At 40.0% G+C, this 19,078-nt stretch overlaps 1 protein-coding gene across 1 annotated transcript; it reads right to left on the bottom strand.

Moving 5' to 3' along the window:
• Positions 1–1,438: 1,438 nt before the first annotated feature.
• On the bottom strand, positions 1,439–16,399 carry grhl1 (grainyhead-like transcription factor 1). The gene is made up of 16 exons (XM_074692306.1): positions 16,380–16,399; positions 14,112–14,301; positions 13,744–13,817; positions 13,176–13,309; positions 12,863–13,098; positions 12,223–12,305; positions 11,602–11,755; positions 11,399–11,510; positions 10,281–10,375; positions 8,642–8,852; positions 7,648–7,778; positions 6,186–6,214; positions 5,858–5,943; positions 3,974–4,059; positions 3,441–3,505; positions 1,439–1,734 (listed from the first exon to the last, which is right to left on the bottom strand). The coding sequence occupies exons 1-16, from the start codon at positions 16,397–16,399 to the stop codon at positions 1,620–1,622; spliced, it is 1,821 nt and encodes a 606-aa protein (XP_074548407.1). The 3' UTR covers positions 1,439–1,619.
• Between the last annotated feature and the right edge of the window lie 2,679 nt (positions 16,400–19,078).

Genomic DNA, 19,078 nt, shown 5'->3' with positions numbered 1-19,078 from the left:
ACTCAGAGTTACAGGTGGTCATCCCCTGGGTCATTTAAATGAACAATACTCCTTTCCCTAGAGTTAATCAACAAACAACAGCTTGGAATTAAAAAAAGAGCCATCAATAAATAGAAAATGGTGTAGAGGAAAATTTATGGCCAGGTTTCTGCAGGAGAGGCTTCTCTACACCAGGCTGTCCTGTCATGTTTCCTGTCCACATGGTGAGGGTTGATGCCCAGACATCTGTTCATTTGGACCAACATGGAAAACGCTGGCACATACACACCTTATCCCTGCTGAAGCTTTTCACATCTATCACCAACAAACCCAATATTATTTGATTAAAAATAATCTAACAAATCTATTTGAAAACTGACTGAAAAAGAATCTCACGAAATAAACAGCATGAACGAGTACGAAGAAGTTTTGACTTTATTCTGCACTTTGTGCATCAAAATCTTTACAAAACATGAATTTAAAACATGTTAATATTCCCGTGACATTTAATGTTAGAATAACTTTCATAAAATGGAAAAAACATTATATTAATAAGAATTCAAAAAAATGTGATATATATATGGTAAAAAAAAAAAACAACAACCCTGACCCACATCCAATCTCATAATAAATATATACACATTAAGTACTGAGATACAAAAGAAGGGATCACGTGGATCCTTTTTTGTCAGTAGGTATTTACAACAATCTGTCCACTGAAACAGTTTATCAGTTTCTATATATTTTACATTTAATCATGGCATTTAAATGGACTTCTCCTGAATGTTTTTTCGTCTAATATATCATATTGCACTTCCAGAGCAGCCAGTGTAAACTGCTCTGGACATTCATTGACCTAATTCAGCAACATCCAGAAAACTACTCTACAGTAATGGGGGGGGGGGGGGGGGGGGGGGGGGGGGGGGGGGCTGTCTTTAGCATTATTCAGGATGCCTATCAATATGTCTCTTAGCTTTTTAATACTTACAGAGAGGCCCTTATTTTACTTGATATAAGGAAAACATCATTTTGGCCAGTACGCATAAAAAACATGTATCATATGCAAAAAAACAACAACATTTACAACAATCTGACTAACTGTACGTTGGTTAAGAAGGTTACACACACACACTAAATACTGCCATGTTGTTTTATATTAATACACTGGAACACTGAGGCCCCTAAAAATAAGCTGATTTCGGTTTGTGCACTTAATACCCAACTTTACAGATTGTACTCATCAGTGCTATGGCTTTGTGAGAGGAAAGTCGAGCCCATTCTCCTCATAGACTTACAACAAATGAGAAACACGGCTGCCTGCAAAGCTTGAGGTATGGCAGCACTGCAAACACTCTGCACACAAATGTAGGCACTAACATGTGAGGCACATGAAGGTTTTAAAAGGAATCTAATTGTAAAACCTGAATGTCTTAATCAGCATTGGTGATTATTTAAGAGCTTTGGCTGTTTAAAATTCTTCTTGTGGGATTTAGTGTTTTATCACATTTGACATTCAAAAAGCACAAAGACAACAGGGTTTAAGTTTCACTGCACAGATAGACGTGTAAACCACCACTCCTGACGGGACCATTGTCATTCTTCCATCTCCGCTTCATGTGATGTCACAACCTCCTGACCAATCAGATTTCAGTGAGGGTGAGTTTGTACATGCCACCCTGCTCCTCCATGGTTATCTGGAAGGTGTCTTCATTGGAGTAGTGCTTGATGATGTTGTCATCCATGTGGACAAGAATCCTGTTGAAGAAAATAATTCCCAAAGTTAAAAAAATATATATTTCTCAAATTAACTTTCTTACTTTACATGCTCAATCACTAAATGTAAAGTGGACCCCCAAAAATCATGTCACTATGTAGATAAACCCTGTTTTATGACATCAATTTACTTTGTCAATAATGAAATAATATATGGAATTTACTCTATTTCACTATCCTCTAAAATGATTGACAAACTTAGCATCAAAATATGTTTAAATTACTGGCATAGCTCTGTCACAGGGCTCGCTGCTGTTTGTTTCCACCATAAGCGACGTCATTTATTGATCTCTGAAGAAGTGGTGCACAGCCAAATAGAGGTCACCACATAAGAAGTGCTGAGTCAGCCTAACTTTAGTCAACCTTGAAACAGGGCAGAGCTGGAGCTGAGGCAGACCTTAAGCTTAAGGCAAACAACTTCAACTCGCTCCTGTGCCAGTCCACTTAGCCCCACCCCGAGTTATCCAACTCATTGAACAACTGTTAGCCTTGATATAACCAAATCTTTTAAGTATTGGGAATTGATCGTCCCAAAACATTATATCAAAGTACATAAATGAGCCATTCAGACCACTATTGTCTTTGCACGAGGCTGTGATTATGTATATTTCTGCTGTAAAAAAGCATTTAACAATAGGTGTTGATAGAGCTAACGAATATTTTGAAGCCAGCTTTTACCGGACACTTATCTGCCTTTTTGAGTTCATCACAGTATGTCCAGATTGAGACTGGACTTATAAATGTATTCTATGATAACAATTTAACATCTGAAGAATAAGTTACATCTCAAGGTATGCATCACTTTTTATAAAAACAAATAAAAGGATGGCCAAGTTAGCTTAGCTAAGAATGGTGAAGAAATTCAAAATGAAGCCAGCTAGTCTAAAGGTAAAAAAAAAAAAAAAAAAAAAAAAAAAAACTTAAAACTGAGCATAACAAGGTTTCTTTTGAATATTGAGGCTAACTTTTCTTTGTGTAGCCTGTGCTAAATTAAACATAGTTAGGCTAGATCTTTGTATTAACATACCCCAAACAGACTGGATTTGTATTGATCTTTCCTCATTGCTATCAGATATAAGTAAGGACATTTCCATGATTTTTAATAACATTCCTTTAAAGCTTTGATGAGTAACTTCAAGTACATGTCAGTTTTGGCTCCCCCCTATGGACAAAGCTGCACCTCATAGCTTATTTTCAATTTTAGTCTCTGCAAGTAAGAATAGTGTTTTGCTAATTTAAATATTTGACAAGAAAATGCATATAAACCTGCTTTCTCAACATGCTGTAAAGCAGCTCTTATAGGTATAAAAACTATATTAATTAGTTTATCTTCATGTTTCTATATTTAAGTATGTCATAAAGAATACATGTTACTGATTACAGTCAAAAACTTTTCCTATGAGCTAATATCTATCTTGTACTAAGATGTGCACAACTGAAAACTGGTCATGGTGCAATCAATCAATTTGTATGGGTTTAACACAGGTCATGATGTTGCTGATGTGGATCATAACAGCAGCTGTTTTTTCCATGTTTGATTTGCCCACAAATGACCAACTCAATATGAAAAACATGCTGAAAAACAGGAACATTTGGAGTAGGTGAATGTCAGTTTTGTGGGCTGTTCCTGTGAGGGAGTGTTGTCCTGAGAGAGCTAGAGTAGGAGTGTGTTGTTGACGCATACTCACCCTTTCTTGCACTTCTTGTAGACTTTTCCAACCTTATCCAACGGTAATTCATACTTCTCTGCGATCTGTTTGAGAAAAACGCAAGTTGTTTTCTAGTTATTGAAAGAATCACAACCTCCTATCATACACGAATAAAAACAGTAAGTTATACTGTGTCTAATCTTTACACACACACCTGGTTCACATGTTATAGCTCACTAAACTGATGGTGCTTTAGTTACAGTAAATAACCATCTCTTTTTTTAAACTTAAACACTTCAGCTTCCTCATTTTATACTCTTTCTCTATCCTATCTCTTGATTTGCCTCATTGGCTGCTTCTGTTTTGTTTTGTTTTTTTTTACCTTCCCGTGTCCCGTTTTGACCCACTCACACCCCTCCTCTCTCTGCCTCCCAAATCCAATTCTCCTTATTATTAATATTCTGCTTGTTCTTATTCCCTGCTTTATTCCTGGGTTTATTGCCAAGACACACAACAACAGTGTGCACAGCTGAGACTTCCATGTAGACCACAGTAAAATGAGGACAACTTACAGCTTCCACCAGGCCTTTCAGCGTGGGATTCTTCAGCATGAGGGCATCAAACACCTCCTCTGTCTCCTTACGCACGTACAGAAGAACTGTGTGGTTAAAAAGTAAGACAAGAGGGCGTCAAAGCACATTTTCATAAATAAAAAAAAATTACCCAAAACCTGACCTCAGAAAAAGGTTTCTGGCAGGGCTGTAGCATGAATATGCGTCAAACTCATTTTGGACATTTGTGTGGTTTCAAGGTATTTTTGGTTTGATCTCTGGCCCTTCTTGGTTTTAAAGTAGCTGAGCTTCAATATATGCCTATGTACTCTTTTGAAAATGTAGATACTGTTCAAATGAGGCTGTCAAAACCTAAAACTAACCCCTACCAGATCACATTGGCACCCATCCTTTGTCAAATAGGTGGCACTCAGCCCTAACAAAGCACACCTAGAAAGCACGTATTTTGCATGACAGACACGCACAAACCCAGGGATGAACACGCCTCTCATTCACAACACTCAAAATAGACCGTACTCCAAATAGACTTTCTCTGTTGTTTCCAACCTGTCGTAGGAACTTGTGATATTTGCAGCCTCCAGATCCAACAAATACTCCTTCTGCTTTCAAGTAAGGCTCTATTTAAAGAAGCAGCTACGTGCACGGGAGGTTCCACGACAATGAGCGACATTTATTCATGAAGAAAAACAAAACGAGAAAGAAGGGAAACGATGTGGTGAGTGACTATGTTCGAGGCTGTAATGTTGTACAGTACGTGGGACTTGGTTTTGCTTTGCTCTTTGTGACGTGGAGCTGCAACGGATGACTCTGTTTGAGGCAAGAGAAGAAGTTTGACGCATGATAGACTGTCAGTTGCTAGTCCAACCAACCAGCGATTGTAGAGCAACAGCAGATACTCATATATTTTGTGTATTCAGATTCAAATTAATCTGATGGTACCACCTTTTGAAACAACCTCTACCGCTCATCAAATCTTTTTTTTTTTCCTTTAATTTTTATTTCATCCGGATTATTCCCATCTCATCCCAAATCTCTTTTACAAGGAAGTTCTGGCCAAGATAGATCAAGATCAAGGGTCATATGATGTGGTGTGTTGTGAGTTGAGTCTGGAAATTGTTCATTTAAGAGACTTTTGGAGCCCTAAGTAAGTAACTGAAAAAAAAATCCAATATTGCACAAAAAGTACAAGGAGCACATTTGAAAAGACATCCTGTCTCTGATATAAAATGAGAGTCCTGTGATGCCTGATTTTTCTCAGAATCCACTCAGACCTTGCTGTGGTTCAGAGTGTCCAGAGTGTATCTAATTAGGTTCAGTTCGTTCTTTACAGATGGTTTCCAGACTTAAACCCTGCAGGGAACACTGATATCCTGCAAAATCTGTCTTGGCTCAGTGGAGCTCAAGACTATACGCAGGTAAATTTATGTAGAATGAGAAGTAAACACGTTTTCAGGAGATCGTGGGAGAGTATAAGTATGTCAAACACTCCCCCTCTAGCTGCAACAAATCTTAAAGCTTCGACTCATGTCTCAGTATAAAAAATGCCTGTGAATTGGATGTGGGGTAGAGGGCATGGGCTTGTTTGTGTGTGTGAGCACGAAGTAATCAGTGGTATTTTGTGGGGTCAGTCGAGGCCTTGGGCACGTGTGAATGTTTTGAAAGGACTGGAATGATCACATGGCTCAGAGTGTATGTGTATGTGTATGTGTGTGAGTGTGTGTGTGCCAGTTGTCCTCAAAGGCCCACCACAGCATACACACACTCATACACACACTCATACACACACGCACATGCGTGAGCACCCTATTTGACATGCTGACCCCTGACTGCATTTAAAGAATCAAAACATTTCACTCCAACATGAATCACACACACACGCTGTACCTTTCTTTGGTTCGTCCGTTCTTGCCATCTTGCTTGGTGGCGATCCAAACTCCTCATCACTGAAAGGTAATCTCTTCATGCCAGAGCTGCAGTGGAAACACACAAATCACTACTTTAAACTTCTTAACAACCAGCTAACAGGCAATAAAACACCTTCAAACACACACACACAGAGATGCACATATAGCCCTACAGGCATTTCCCAGAAACAACATATGAATCCCTTTATGCCCTTTACTGGGAAGGAGCCAAAGGTTGTCTTAGTGCACAGCTATGAAAACACCAGTGTGGGAAAGCAAGTGTGAAATCAGGGCTTCCTTGAACTCACCTGTCCTCTCCATCTTCTGCTGGGAAAGGCTGCAGGAGAAACAAACAGAGAAATTAACTTTTTATGATAGAAAACAGTTAAAAACAACCAAGTGCAGTCAACAAGTTTTTATCAAAGCTGACAGCTTTATGTTTCTTAGAAGTTGGAGGATATTTGTAGAATTAAGATGCATTGAGTTACATTAGTTTTTACTGTACAGTCTGCCATCAAAGTGGAAAAGTTTCTAACAGCTGAAGTCTAACTCAGGTCAGGCATAAGTTTAAAGGATAAGTCAACAACCAACTCCAAGAGGTTTCTCATGATGACCTGTTTCTGATCTTTTTTGATTGAGAAGTAAGCAAACAGACAATCCTTTATCGTTACTTTGCTTTTATACTAACTTTCAAATACGAAAGTGTTACTAAGTGTTGCTTAGGAAACACTGGATAGAAAGCTTTCTAAAATCAATTTCAAAACAGTGCATGCGCCCCCCTCAGCCCAATCAGTCTGTTTAATAATGAATGAGACAAATCAAACATGCCCTCTTTGATGTTCTAGTTCTAGGAAAGCCAACATTATTTGATCCTGTTACCCTTCGACTGTATTGATCGCTGCTGTTGCTCTAAATAGAAGTCTATTCTGAGAGGGAACCCAGAAGACCAAGGGTTTATCAGAAGCTGATAGCAGCTCAGCCGGGTTCAATGTCACCAAGAACACCAAAAATAATCCACAGCCCCTTCTTTAGACCTGCTGGTCACAAAGTAAACTCACTGAGCGCAAGATAAGGGGAGATAAGATACTTTTTAAAAATCAATGTGACTGTTCGTAATTTGACCAGCAGGGGGAGCTCAAAGTTCACCAATAGTCCAATTTCTGAATGGATAGAAATATCCTGTGTGATTTAAAAAAAGAAATTCATTGTTTCATTCACAGAAAACATGACAAGGACCATAAATGCCTTAGAAATAACTTTAACAAGACTAATTTACAAGCACAAAGACCTCTGTAGCAGTCTTGTGACGTGTTCATACTAACCGGGGGAAGCTCAGAGTCCGGTCTGAGGAGAAAGCTGCCGGTCAGCACTGATAAAAACCTGATTCACTGTAAGCATGCCTTAAAATACCAGCATCTACATATCACAGAAGTGTAGACTTCTCTATCTATAAATCTATCTTTGAATTGATAAACACATTTTAATATTGGATCTTCTTTTTTGTTTGTTTGTTTGAAGTGTTGGGTGAATGATTCATCCTGTGAGTAAGCAGTCTGAAATACAGCCATGAGTATGTGGGACTCCTATCAGAGCAGGAAACTAGAACTGTCTGTTCCTGCCAACTAATGAGCATGCAGGTCACCTCGACCCAGCTGGTTGATGAGTAGGTGGAGGCAGAAAAATAAAATTGCTTTATGGACAACCTCGAAGTAAGATGGAGTGAACAGGATGGGTGGTGTTAAGAGTTTAGTGTCACTGTTTGGCACCTACATGGCGCTGGAAAGTAGAGAAGTGAATGTCAGGAATGAAAAGGACCGGCTGAGTCTCAAAGTCAGTCATCATTTTGAAGATGGTCACATCGTTTCGTTTCTGCAGGAGAGGCACTTTGACATCCACAACTGAAAGACAAAGACAAACCAGAAGGCAGTTGAAGAAAAAGGATTTGTACAGCTTGTATTTGTATATTTTCAAGCTGACACAACACCCACAAATTATTAGTTTCAACAGAAGACCTAGCAAAGAAATGAGTCTATTTATGCATTAAACAGAGCATTTTTTTAAGAGCTGAGTTTGTAAGGATCTGACATATGTCAAAACAATATCATCCTCTATTTATAACTAAAGTTTGGTTTCCAGTTACCTCTAAGAGAAATATCTGACTCACCGACTGCCCACTGCTACATCATGCCCTCTACAGGTAACAAAAGGTTCACAAGGACTTTCTTTCTTTCTTTCTTTCTTTCTTTCTTTCTTTCTTTCTTTCTTTCTTTCTTTCTTTATTTATTTATTTATTTATTTATTTATTTATTTATTTATTTATTTATTTCACTTTAAAACAATTTTTGTGATGACCCAAGGTTACAGGGTAGGTGAGTGTGATGGGTCTAAGCTGTGAATTTTTGTGTGTGAAGTTGTGACTTTTTCCATCTCTAAGAATATCATTTCATACTTCAAATATTTATTTGTTTGGGTATTTTACAGTAAAGTTACATCTGAACTTTTCAGCCCTGTTTTGACATAATTATGTTTTTAAAAGCTAATTTAAGCTGTATTTTGGGGAATTGGGAAGAACAAAACTTACATCAAATGTTTAATTGTTTCATAAAACTATCATTAAAATCAAACACAAACTAACTTCATATTTTCGAAGTACCACATAATTGTCAAAAGGACTGATATTCTGAGAATTTGGGATGGATGATGTTCAACAATGCATGTTATATTGACTCACAGGCCAGGCCAGGGTTCAGCTCAGCAACCTTCCCTTTCCGGCGAGACTGCTTCCTCTCCTCGTCTCGGATCTTCCTCTCAGCACCCTTGTCACAGAAGACTTTGATCTGGCAGTAGGCGCGGTGGATGGGCTTGTTGCTGCGGTTGTTGTAGCTATAGGTGTCAATCTGCAGGTTCAGAGGAAGACCCTTCACACCCTTCTGGGAGGAGAAGTCTGTGCTTAGACAGTTGACCGAGATGAAGATCTGCAGAGAGAAGGAAATGAAGGAAAACAAGAAAAAGACATGTACAAAGTTACAAACAGAACTTTGAAGCATCTTTGAAGTTCATTGAATCCTTAACATGTACCCTTGAGTCATGATTTTTCACATTAGCATCATTGAGGAACACTGAAAGCCTCACCGATACCTCTCAGCCTATATTTAGTGTTCTGTGCTGCCCTCTTTTGGTGGTTTTCAGATATCACAGTCTCATATGTTTCATGCATGGACGCTCCTTTGTCTCCCTGCTGCTTGTGTTGAAAACAGGTAAGCATTGTGTCAACAACACACGCTATCACAACACAGCTCAAGAGCATTTGATAGAGGAGATTTGAGGGATGAGCAGCTTGTATGACTGAGATCATCAACATCATTAAAGAGCTGAAATTTTGCTCAATTTAAAAACAACAAAGACTTTTTTTATTTACAATCATTGTGTATCAATAGATCAAGAATAACTGCTGATTTCTTGGTTGACAAGCAAAAGCCTAATAGTTGGACTACTTTATGCAAACACTATATTTACATATAAACCGTAGGGCAATGACCCGGGGGGACAGACTCACATACACTTATATGAACACACAACTTCGACAGATTGATGAGATCAGTCATCAGTAATAAGATGCTCAAACAATGTGGCAGGGCGGTGTTTCCAAAACACACAGTGAAGTAATGAACACACACACAAGGATGAACATCCTCCGGCCTCAAGTCATGGGACAGTTAGACCTAACATCCTGGTCTGTGTGACTGAGGTTTGGTCATGTGACTTTGTTTATGGTGAGTGTAGCATACAGAGAACAAGATGAGCGGCACAGCCATGTCATCTCTTTGTCTGTTTGTTCGCCTGTCAGTCATCCTCAGAGCAGAGGCCCCTCCTCCCTGTCACCTTTTCTACCTGTTGGATGGGATTTTATTCGTCAATCCTGTCATCCAACCCCCTGTGGATTTCCTCATTCCTGGGCTCTTTGTTGCTGCTGTCTGGTGTGCAGAAACATGCAGCATCACAATAGGGGGTGACACGCAGGTTGGGCTAGTCATGAATGTATATGCAGAGGAAGAAGCAGACACACATGTCTCTACGCAACAAGACTAAACAAAGAAGGAGCTGACAGCGTCCCCTTTCTTTTATATAAGCTGCAGTTTTCTTCAACGGCTGTTTTAGAGCAACAAAGTGGCCGATAATCCCTGACATGGGGTAGTCAACACATGAAACCTTAATTTTGGAGTGGCAGAAACCACAAAGAATCAGCATCTATTCTTATTTGTAGAGGTCAGAAGTTCAAGATTCACGTCTGAAAAGCCTTAAAACGCTAGAAATTTTCCTCTATATGAAAACCAGTGTTAACAGCAGCCTTTGTAAAAGCACTTCTCATTCTCTGTGTGTCTTGTGTGTTTTTGTTGTCTTACTTTAGCCTCCTCATTGGTGTCCCAGGTAAAGGAGATGGCGTTGTAGGAAATCTCCTCGATGTTGCCGATAGTGTTGAAGCTTTCCTTGTAATCAGCTGAAACAACAGGCAAGTGTTAGGCGTCCATTACAGTTGCAGAGTCAGATATACATCTAAACCAAACAGACGTACGGTCAGTATCAAATCAACACTTTAGTCAGGAAACACTTGTTATTTGTACAACTCACTGTGGCTTGAAGGGCTGTTGAACTAATCCCTGAACAAACCCAGCCTAACAGTCAAAACTAACCCTTTGACACATTAGCTCATCAAGTGTGGTCATGTCTGATACTCAAAGGCTTCTGGGAAGACATCTTTCATCTTTACAGAATCATATATAAAAAAAACTTTCCCAACTGCCTTCTTGTTATTTTGGGCTGTTCTGATCATTTTTTAACCCTTGAAATTTGGCCTGGTTATAGCAAAAAGGGCAGTTCTGAAGGAATGGAAGTCAGCCACTCCTCCCTCTTTTAAAGCCTGGCTGAATGATATGGTTTCTAGCTGATACTCCGAGGAGATTTGTTACACTCTGTCCAATTCACACCCAGAGTTCCTAAAAAATCTAGGGGCCCTTTATTGAATATATAAAAAAGGGGAAGGTACAGTCTATTAACTGATAAAGTATGTATGTTTTTTGTTGTACTGTGATGTTTTGATAATTTGTATAAGTGACGTCATCAGTTATACATCTTTGCTCCATGTATCTAAGACAAGGTCTTTCCTTTTGGAATCAATACTCAGACTTTGCACTTGGACCTTGAATTTAATTTGGACTGGCATAGATTTTGACCTCTCTGTTACTGTTGTACTGTCTATGGTAGTGTGCATACTTGTTTTTCCATCCTGTTTTTTTGTTTGTTTGTTTGTTTTTTTTCTTTGTGTCTCTTGTTTTCTTGTATTGTTAAACAAAAAACTGTAAGTAAAATTATTAAAAAAAAAAAAAAAAAAAAAAAAAAAAAAAAAACTAACCCTTCGACAGGTGTTTCTAAGAGGGATTGATCAGAAGACTCAGCTTCTTTCTTCTAACTGAACTTTTTAACAATAAAAGTGTAAACAGATTGAAAGATGACAAATACTTACCAATATCCAGACACCTCTGTTTCGCGGTGTGCTGTCTGGAGTGCCAGTACTTCCAGTGTTTCAGCTGATCGTCTCTGCACTTCTCCTCTCCAAAAACCACCATCACTACACTCTGGATGAGAAAAAAAACACAAAAGCTTATGAATGTGTTTGATTTTTTTGTTGTTTTGGTTTAATTCAGGTCTTTTTTGTTTCTTTCTTACCCTGACTTTGGTGATGGGCTGCTGCATGCCTTTGTTGTCGATCTCCCTGAGAGTGATTGGGTAAAACTGACCCTTGTTGAGGTAAGTCATCGTGCCATCGCCGGTCTTCTGACGCAGAGATTTGGAAGCCTCAAGGGTGTACTCAAAATTATTCCTGAAACAGGAAAAAAAATCCCATTAGTCAATACACTAATTAATATGAGTAATTTTGGAAATGCTACACAAAGCTCTTTTATTATCAAGTTGATTCTGACTCTGGTCACACTGAGGGATAATAAAAAGCATCCTGTACACCTGCTATGGATTTGAAGGGTCATAGGTTTACTTTTGTTGTGACTTGGAGCGATATGATAAAATTTATATTATTTATTGGTGTTGTAATTTCGATAGTAGACCTGTGTTTTAAACTTTTAAGCGCATGCTCCAGTGGCTGTATCTAAATCTTAACCCAAAGTCAGAGCGTTGTCAGATAACGCCGTGTGTGCAGCCTCTTGTCTTTCACACTTCAGCGAGTCTGGTGTCTCCCCTGTGACTGCGATGAATGAGACCATTCTGTGGTGTAGTGTCAAAATCTAAATGGCAGTGGAAGCCAGGCGGTGGGCCGACAGCGGTGCGACTTACCCCGGCCCGGTGTCAAACTGAGGGTACTCCTCAGGCGTCATGGAGGCCATACGTAACTGGAGATCCCCTGGGAAGGAAAACACCTGCAGGGCACAAAGGAAACAGATAAAGACAAGACAACGGACTATTCCTACAGGTCTCCAGAGCAGAAGTCTGGATTTTGTTAATGATTTTGTTTACTTTCTTTCATCTCTTTATAAAATGTGTGTACATTTATGGTATGCATTTTCCCTAATCCTCATTTCTTTTATTCATCTATCCTCCCTTATGTTTCCACCCCCTCCTCACTCCCTCCTGTACAGGGGTTTTGTTGGGTTACTCTTTTCTGAGGTAAATCCCCTCCAGGTTAAAAAGAGAAAGAGCAGAGAGAAAGGGCTTTGGCTATTGTAGGAGAAAAGTACAGCACTTTATTGTGTTGCAGAGACAATGGCATAATAACACACTGGCCGCTATTTTGGCATGTTCAAATAAAACCAGGGGAAGGCTGAGCCCACCACCGGCTCCATGGGATCAGGTGAATATCCTATTGTCTGATGGGAGAGATCTGAGAGAGGAGAGGAGGAAAAAGAAGGAGGAAAGGGGTGGGTTGGCGGGAGAGTATTAGCGAGGTTTGAAAAAAGGTGGGTATCGAAACACACACCTCCTGGGAACCGTCCTTGTAGCTTTCGGAGAAGGTGGAGTCGGGGGGCGTGCGGGACTGGGTGCTGGGGCTGAACTGGACAGCGTTGTGGGCGAGCTGGCGGTCAAAGACGCTGACGTGGCTGTCAGTTTCGGTGCAGTTGTTGGGAATGGTGACTGAGAAGCCATGGCTGGGCACCTCTGTCTTTACCGGCGGGTAGTTTGGCACAGTGGCGATGGAAACTGTGACAGTCGTATCTGGGAGGATAAAGTGTGGTCAGGTTTTCTGTTTTTAAGCTGCTCAGATCTGTTAGTGTTACAGACTGAAGCCGTACCTGGTGAGGGGAACTGGGCTCTCTTGTCTTGGGCAAGCTGAAGGATATTGAAAGGCCCCTTCAGGACCTGGATCCTGCTCTCCATACCGGCCTCCTGAAGTGGAGCGATGGGGTGTCCTGCCTGGAGCTGGTGTCTGAAACAGAAATCATTTGGGTTTTTGTTTTTTGTTTTCAACCATGTTGTTTTTGTGTCTTAAAACTGTTTGTTCAATCATATTTCTTCTTCTTTCCTCTTCCATCAAATCTACTCTGATTTACTCTCTGACTTACTCACAAGGAACTAAAATGATCTTCAGCTTGATCCTCTTCATTCTTTGAGATTGTTTGTATGTTTGTATTTTATTTATACCACTTAAATAATGTATGTAAGACCATATAGTAGTTAAGACTCAAGCTAAAATTAAAATACCAGACCCCATGGAAAGCAAACCTTTCATCTAAAATGATGAACTTTTGCTTTTTAAAATGATGTTAAGAGCGCGCTCCAGTCCCGCCACGCTCTGATTCCCCTCTGCTGTGCTTTTTATTTTATTTGGGGGTTTGTTTTAGGAGAGTCGCTGTCTCTTACCTTTTGTTGGGATCCACATCACAGACCAGGGCTTCTGGCTTGCTCTGGGCTATTGTTCTCTTCTCCCTGGGCACCTGTATGTGAGGGTAAACACAGCCGCTCAGCGTCTGACCACATCACATCCAACAACCCGGGTCATCCTGCTGTCTATACGAGCCAGGGGATCAGTTACATGGCACACACTCTGCCTCACAGATGTTACTTAATGGCCTGATGTCAGTGCATGGAGAGGTTGTATGGGTGACACTTGTAAGGATTTACTTACCTGTCCCCTGTCATACTCTTTGATTTGTGACACATTAGCTTAGAAAGAAGAAGATATCTGCTCATGCCTGGTGAAACAGGTGGTTTTGAAGTTTTTCTTATACCTTGTAGTAGTCATAGAGCAGGCCGAGAGCTGCAGCGCTGTCCTCGTCTCCGTTGATGCTCATCATGGCCTTGGTGGCGGCTGTCAGCGGGTTTTCCAGGAATGATTTCCAGGCTTCATCCTCTGTGGTGAAGGAGCGACGTTGGCCGCCATAACCTGGCTCATTCTGAAGTACCAGGACTGCACGCTTACTACAAGAAGACAGACTTGTTCAGTGAAAATGAAAATAAAGAGATGTTTTTAATGGAAGAATCTGTTTTTGTGACACCATTAAATACTTCTTTGTGTCTCCAAATACTTCAAAAGTGGAACAAAAAGTGAAAGTTCAACTCAAAGTGAACTGTGTGGATTCTGCTTCTGAACATTACACGTGCAGATTCTTGGTTTATTATTGCTCTGATTGATTCTCCTCGCTGACTTCATTCTAAAATCACAGCGTCGTTCAAAACAGACAAACAGGTTACAAGAGCCAAAGATCAACCACATAGATGTTCTTTATCTACGGGACCTGTTGTTCAAGCTTTTCAATGATTGTGCAACAAATCTCAGCCATCGAACCACCTAGGTGTCTCGACAGAAAGATGCTCTACAGGCTCATCCAGACAGACGACTCCAGTACGGTGCTTTCTCATTGGCTGAGAAGGTGACTGCAAGTGACGTGTGTCACGCGGCTGCATTCCTGCACATATACAGGTACTGTTTTTGTGTGACAGCGTGATTGTGGAGAAAAAAAGTTTCTTTGCATCGATGACAGCCTTTCTGCTCTTCTTCCTCTTCTGTCTTATGAAGCATTAGCTTTGCAAACAGAACTAACTTGGACCCATAAGAACTGGCTTAGAAGCTTGTCATGGTCTTAACATGTTAGAGTGTCTGAAATGTAAATGCACTCGGGTGATACACAGCATTTCAACAGTGAACCTGTCTATTTACAGAAAATTTTAATATTTGCTCAGCTTATATTTACTCAGACGTGTTAAGTCTAAATACTGCAGAAAAGACAAGTTGTTGTCAAAGCTTTTGGTCAATAAAGCTTCCTTTAAATAGTCAATTTCTTTTTTAAACATTCACACCTACATATGCACATCTTATCCCATCCACCCATTAATCTTTCTGCAGATAACAAAGTGATTATAATCAAGTGTTAAACCTCTGGTCCAGTTTCCATGTCCAGTATCTACAACAAATGCACCATTTTCCCTCTGAATGGTCAGAGCTAAGTGATAATTAGTAATCCTATATCTAAATGTGCTATTCAAAAAGGGGCAACCTGATAAGATCCATTATAAACTAGGAATGAAAATCCAAGGTAAGAAAATCCATGAGTTAAAAAAGCTTGTTATTACATAAAGTTAAGAATTAATTAATGAACAAGCATGACATCTTTTTATGTGAAAGAAAAAAAAAGCAATTGTTTTTCCTGATTAAGCTTTCAGAACAACATACATGTAATCCTGTATTTTTGACACAGTATTTGAGAGTAAAAGAGTAAAAATATAACCTCATATAGCCCTGTGCTTGCTTACATTGTCTGTGTAAGTAGTCGGGCCAACGCCTAGCAGGTGTACAATTTCACTCCCTTAAAAAGTCTCCTTGTCGTTGCCCTCAAAAACATACAGAATATAGGCCAAATATTAAAGATGGGAAATAAAGTTTGTTTGAAAGACGTTTTCAGGAGTGAAGTCACAGACTGGCTGTGAAACAGCATCAGCAGAGACCGTTTTTGAGCTGTCAGCTCCCTGCAGAGCTCCATGTTTATTCCTGAACAAACATCATTAAGACTGTCCACAGAACTGTTGGAGCTCAGAGCAAAATCAAACACTAAACCGCCCCGTCGCTATCACGGGACGGTTTTTATTCTAACAGGCGCCTGCAGCTCGCACGACAGGTGGAGAAACACCTGTACGGGCTTGAACATGACAGGTGAAATAAGCGGAGTTACAGCCATGGGAAACTATGACAGAGATGTAATCGCTGCTCCCGCTGGCAGCCCGTCTTGAACTAAACTTTACCCTTCAAAAACAGAAAAACAGCGCTAAATGAAATGCTAAAGTTCCAGAAATATCACAGCTGACTGTGAAACTCGTGCAGCTGCAGGTCAGGTGTGAGCCACAGTTTGACCTCTGCTTAGAAAATCCACTTGAAGCATTAACTCAGGAAAAAAAGCATAAAACAGTAAAAATCTGAACTAATAATTTCAGTCAGTATTTCAGTCTTTAAGAGTCTCTCTGACCGGTCTGCAGGATAGAAGTGGAGAGTGAGGACGACTTACTTGTCATGCTCCTGTGACATTTCGGTCGGTCGAACTGGACTTTCTAGTTGGTACTGAAAATCCGATCCGTCTTCTTTACCGTGGTAAACTCCGCCGCTAACGCAGGATGAGGGCCGCGGTGACAAACAAGGTGTCCCTACTGAGAGAACGGGTTTTGTCGGCTTTTCTCGCTTTTTTGGGGCAATGCTAAGAAATCGAGGCCGGTTTTACCTGTGACAGGGCCACGGATTGGATTACAGGTGGATGGGGGGGCGGGGTCTCGCTGTCAATTATACCGCCTGGCGTTGTGATTGGCTTACCTGGTGGCCTACCTGAAGCTGTGGAGGGACTCTGGGTGAGTCAGTGGAAGAACTGGGTTCAACATCTGAGATTTTATCATGTGGAGATATTGATTGAGTAAAACAAACCGTACAAAATTTTAATTACAAGACAAAAATAAATAAATAAATGGAACTGTGAGTTAAAATAGAAAACGGTTCAGATAACACAAAGGGTTAAGAAAATGAATGAGGATACTTTTGCTTTAATTTTCACATCAAGTGGAAGGAGGAATGAAAACAGTGCACTATTATTATGATTATGTGAGAATACTTTAAAGTTAATGGATTGTATCTGTGATGACTGATGTGGACACACTGTTGCCCCCATAGACTATTACAGCTACAAATAATCATGAAGGGTTTTGTTGATGCAATAGTTCCTGAAATTTGCTGTGGAAAAATCAAAATCCCCTTTAATATCATTAAAAAAAAAAAAAAAAAAAAAAAAGCTTAATTAAGGTGTTATTGGTCTGAACAAGACAAATCGCATAAACATCTTTAAAAACTGTGTGACTGGATACAGTGTACTGGCATTTTGTGGAAGACAAAATGAACCATTCTAGATTTTCAACGCTCATCAGAATGATGAAAAATATCCTTAATACACTTCTTAAACTGAAACACATAAAGTCTTGTTTTCTCTGCCTCTTTTTGAACAGAAAAACAAATAAATACTTTATCTATTTATTTTACAGGACTTCAGAATCCATGTCTTTTAATTTAAGACATGATACTGAATCAGCTTTAAGCAGTACCTGTCAGGCAATATTCAGTGTTTTGGAGCGATGCATCATATGATAATGTCATTTAAGATATAATTCACTGTTTTAGCTCCAGTGAGGAGTTTTTGGCAGAATCTAAAAGAGGAAGAAATTGATAATGCTACTTGTTTTAATCTGTAAAAATCAAACATGACTGGTGACGAGAACAGTGACTATTTCTGCCTGTGGCATGTGGGGTAGATATCAGGTTGAATGCGTAACCACATGCTGATAATAAAGCTCTTTTCCACATTTTCCATGGGAAAGGTGATTAATTATGTCTGGCCATTAAAAGACAGCAGGATTCCTTTTTTGTCAAGAAATGATCGTTTCCACTTTGTCCACAGGGGCGCCAAGCTTGGCACAAACAGCTTTGAGTACACTAATGAAGACTGAAAGTCTCCTGGTGGTTCAATGAGACTTGATATTGATTTTATCAAAGTGAACTGGAATAAACTTGTCATTTCCTCGACAGGTTATCTTCCCTTTACTCTGTTTAATTCTCATCTGCATCTTTGCTCTGTGGTGTTTCTGAGCATCTGTTCACGTCCAGCTCTATTGGCATTGCACATTTCATTATCATGGGTGATCTGAAAAGTTGACAAACTTTAGTATCAGCAGATGATTGTGTTTCACAACTTCAGCTCTTGAAGGAACCGTAGGACTAAGCCCTTATATCAAAAAAGTTTTTTCCTGATGTGATTGTGAGTCATTGGCTTTAGTTCAACATTCAGGGGGCTAGGTAAAGAAACGATGATGACACACAGAGTGTTGTTTATGTTCTCCTAGAGGAGAGATTATCATCAGCCTGCACAGCTACTGGTGAGAATCAGGCAAATTAGAACTGAAACCTTCAGAAAACACCAGGTATGTGCAAATAAAAGCACAGGGGGGGCTCAAACGGTCAGCTACCTACAGCGTCCTGCAGAAAGCATGACTGCTTTAAGGGAATGGTTTTTCTCTGTTTTACCTCAAAAATTGTGGCGTCAGTCTCTCTTACATATTCATGTTACTTCAAAACATGGTATTTGCCTACGCTTTCTATAATCCATCAAGGCTAGCTGTGGGCGTATTGTGTGAAAGAGATAAAAATAATAATGTGGGATAAAACTTGAAAACAAAAGAGAGCAACATGAAAAGAAACACTGTGGGTGAAAACAAACAGCCAAGTAAGAGACAAAGGGGCTTAAAAGATGCTATCACCATATTCAAAGTTTCTCCTTCACTGAGATAGAAACTAACTGTAATCCCCCCTCCCCTCCCCCTCACACACTCACTCTCACACACAACCTCCTGCTCCTGGATCCTGGTTTATTGTTTATTTATCCCAGTGGAAGGACACCTGCTTCTCCTGGAGCTTGTTTGTGTTTGCACTGAGGACATGGGATAATACAGCCAGGGAGGGATACGAGGATGTGTGTGTGTGTGTGGTTTCGTGTAACTGTGTGAGTGTGTGTGTGTGTGTGAGGCAAGGCTGGGAATGTGTGCCTGGGCTGCTGACGGTGGGCCTGACTGGATGCTGACCTGTCAGAAAGAAGAGAGGACACACCCCGGGAGGAAAACAGACAACAGAGAGAGGGTGCAAATCAAAACATGTGGATAACTGACATAACAGATA

This window comes from Halichoeres trimaculatus, unplaced genomic scaffold, assembly GCF_033239565.1.
Source record: "Halichoeres trimaculatus isolate MK-OKI-2021-1 unplaced genomic scaffold, fHalTri1.1 fHalTri1_scaffold_17, whole genome shotgun sequence".
NCBI classification, from domain to species: domain Eukaryota; kingdom Metazoa; phylum Chordata; class Actinopteri; order Labriformes; family Labridae; genus Halichoeres; species Halichoeres trimaculatus.
The sequence above is the reverse complement of the archived record's forward strand: the minus strand, read 5'-3'. Positions and strand labels throughout refer to the sequence as shown.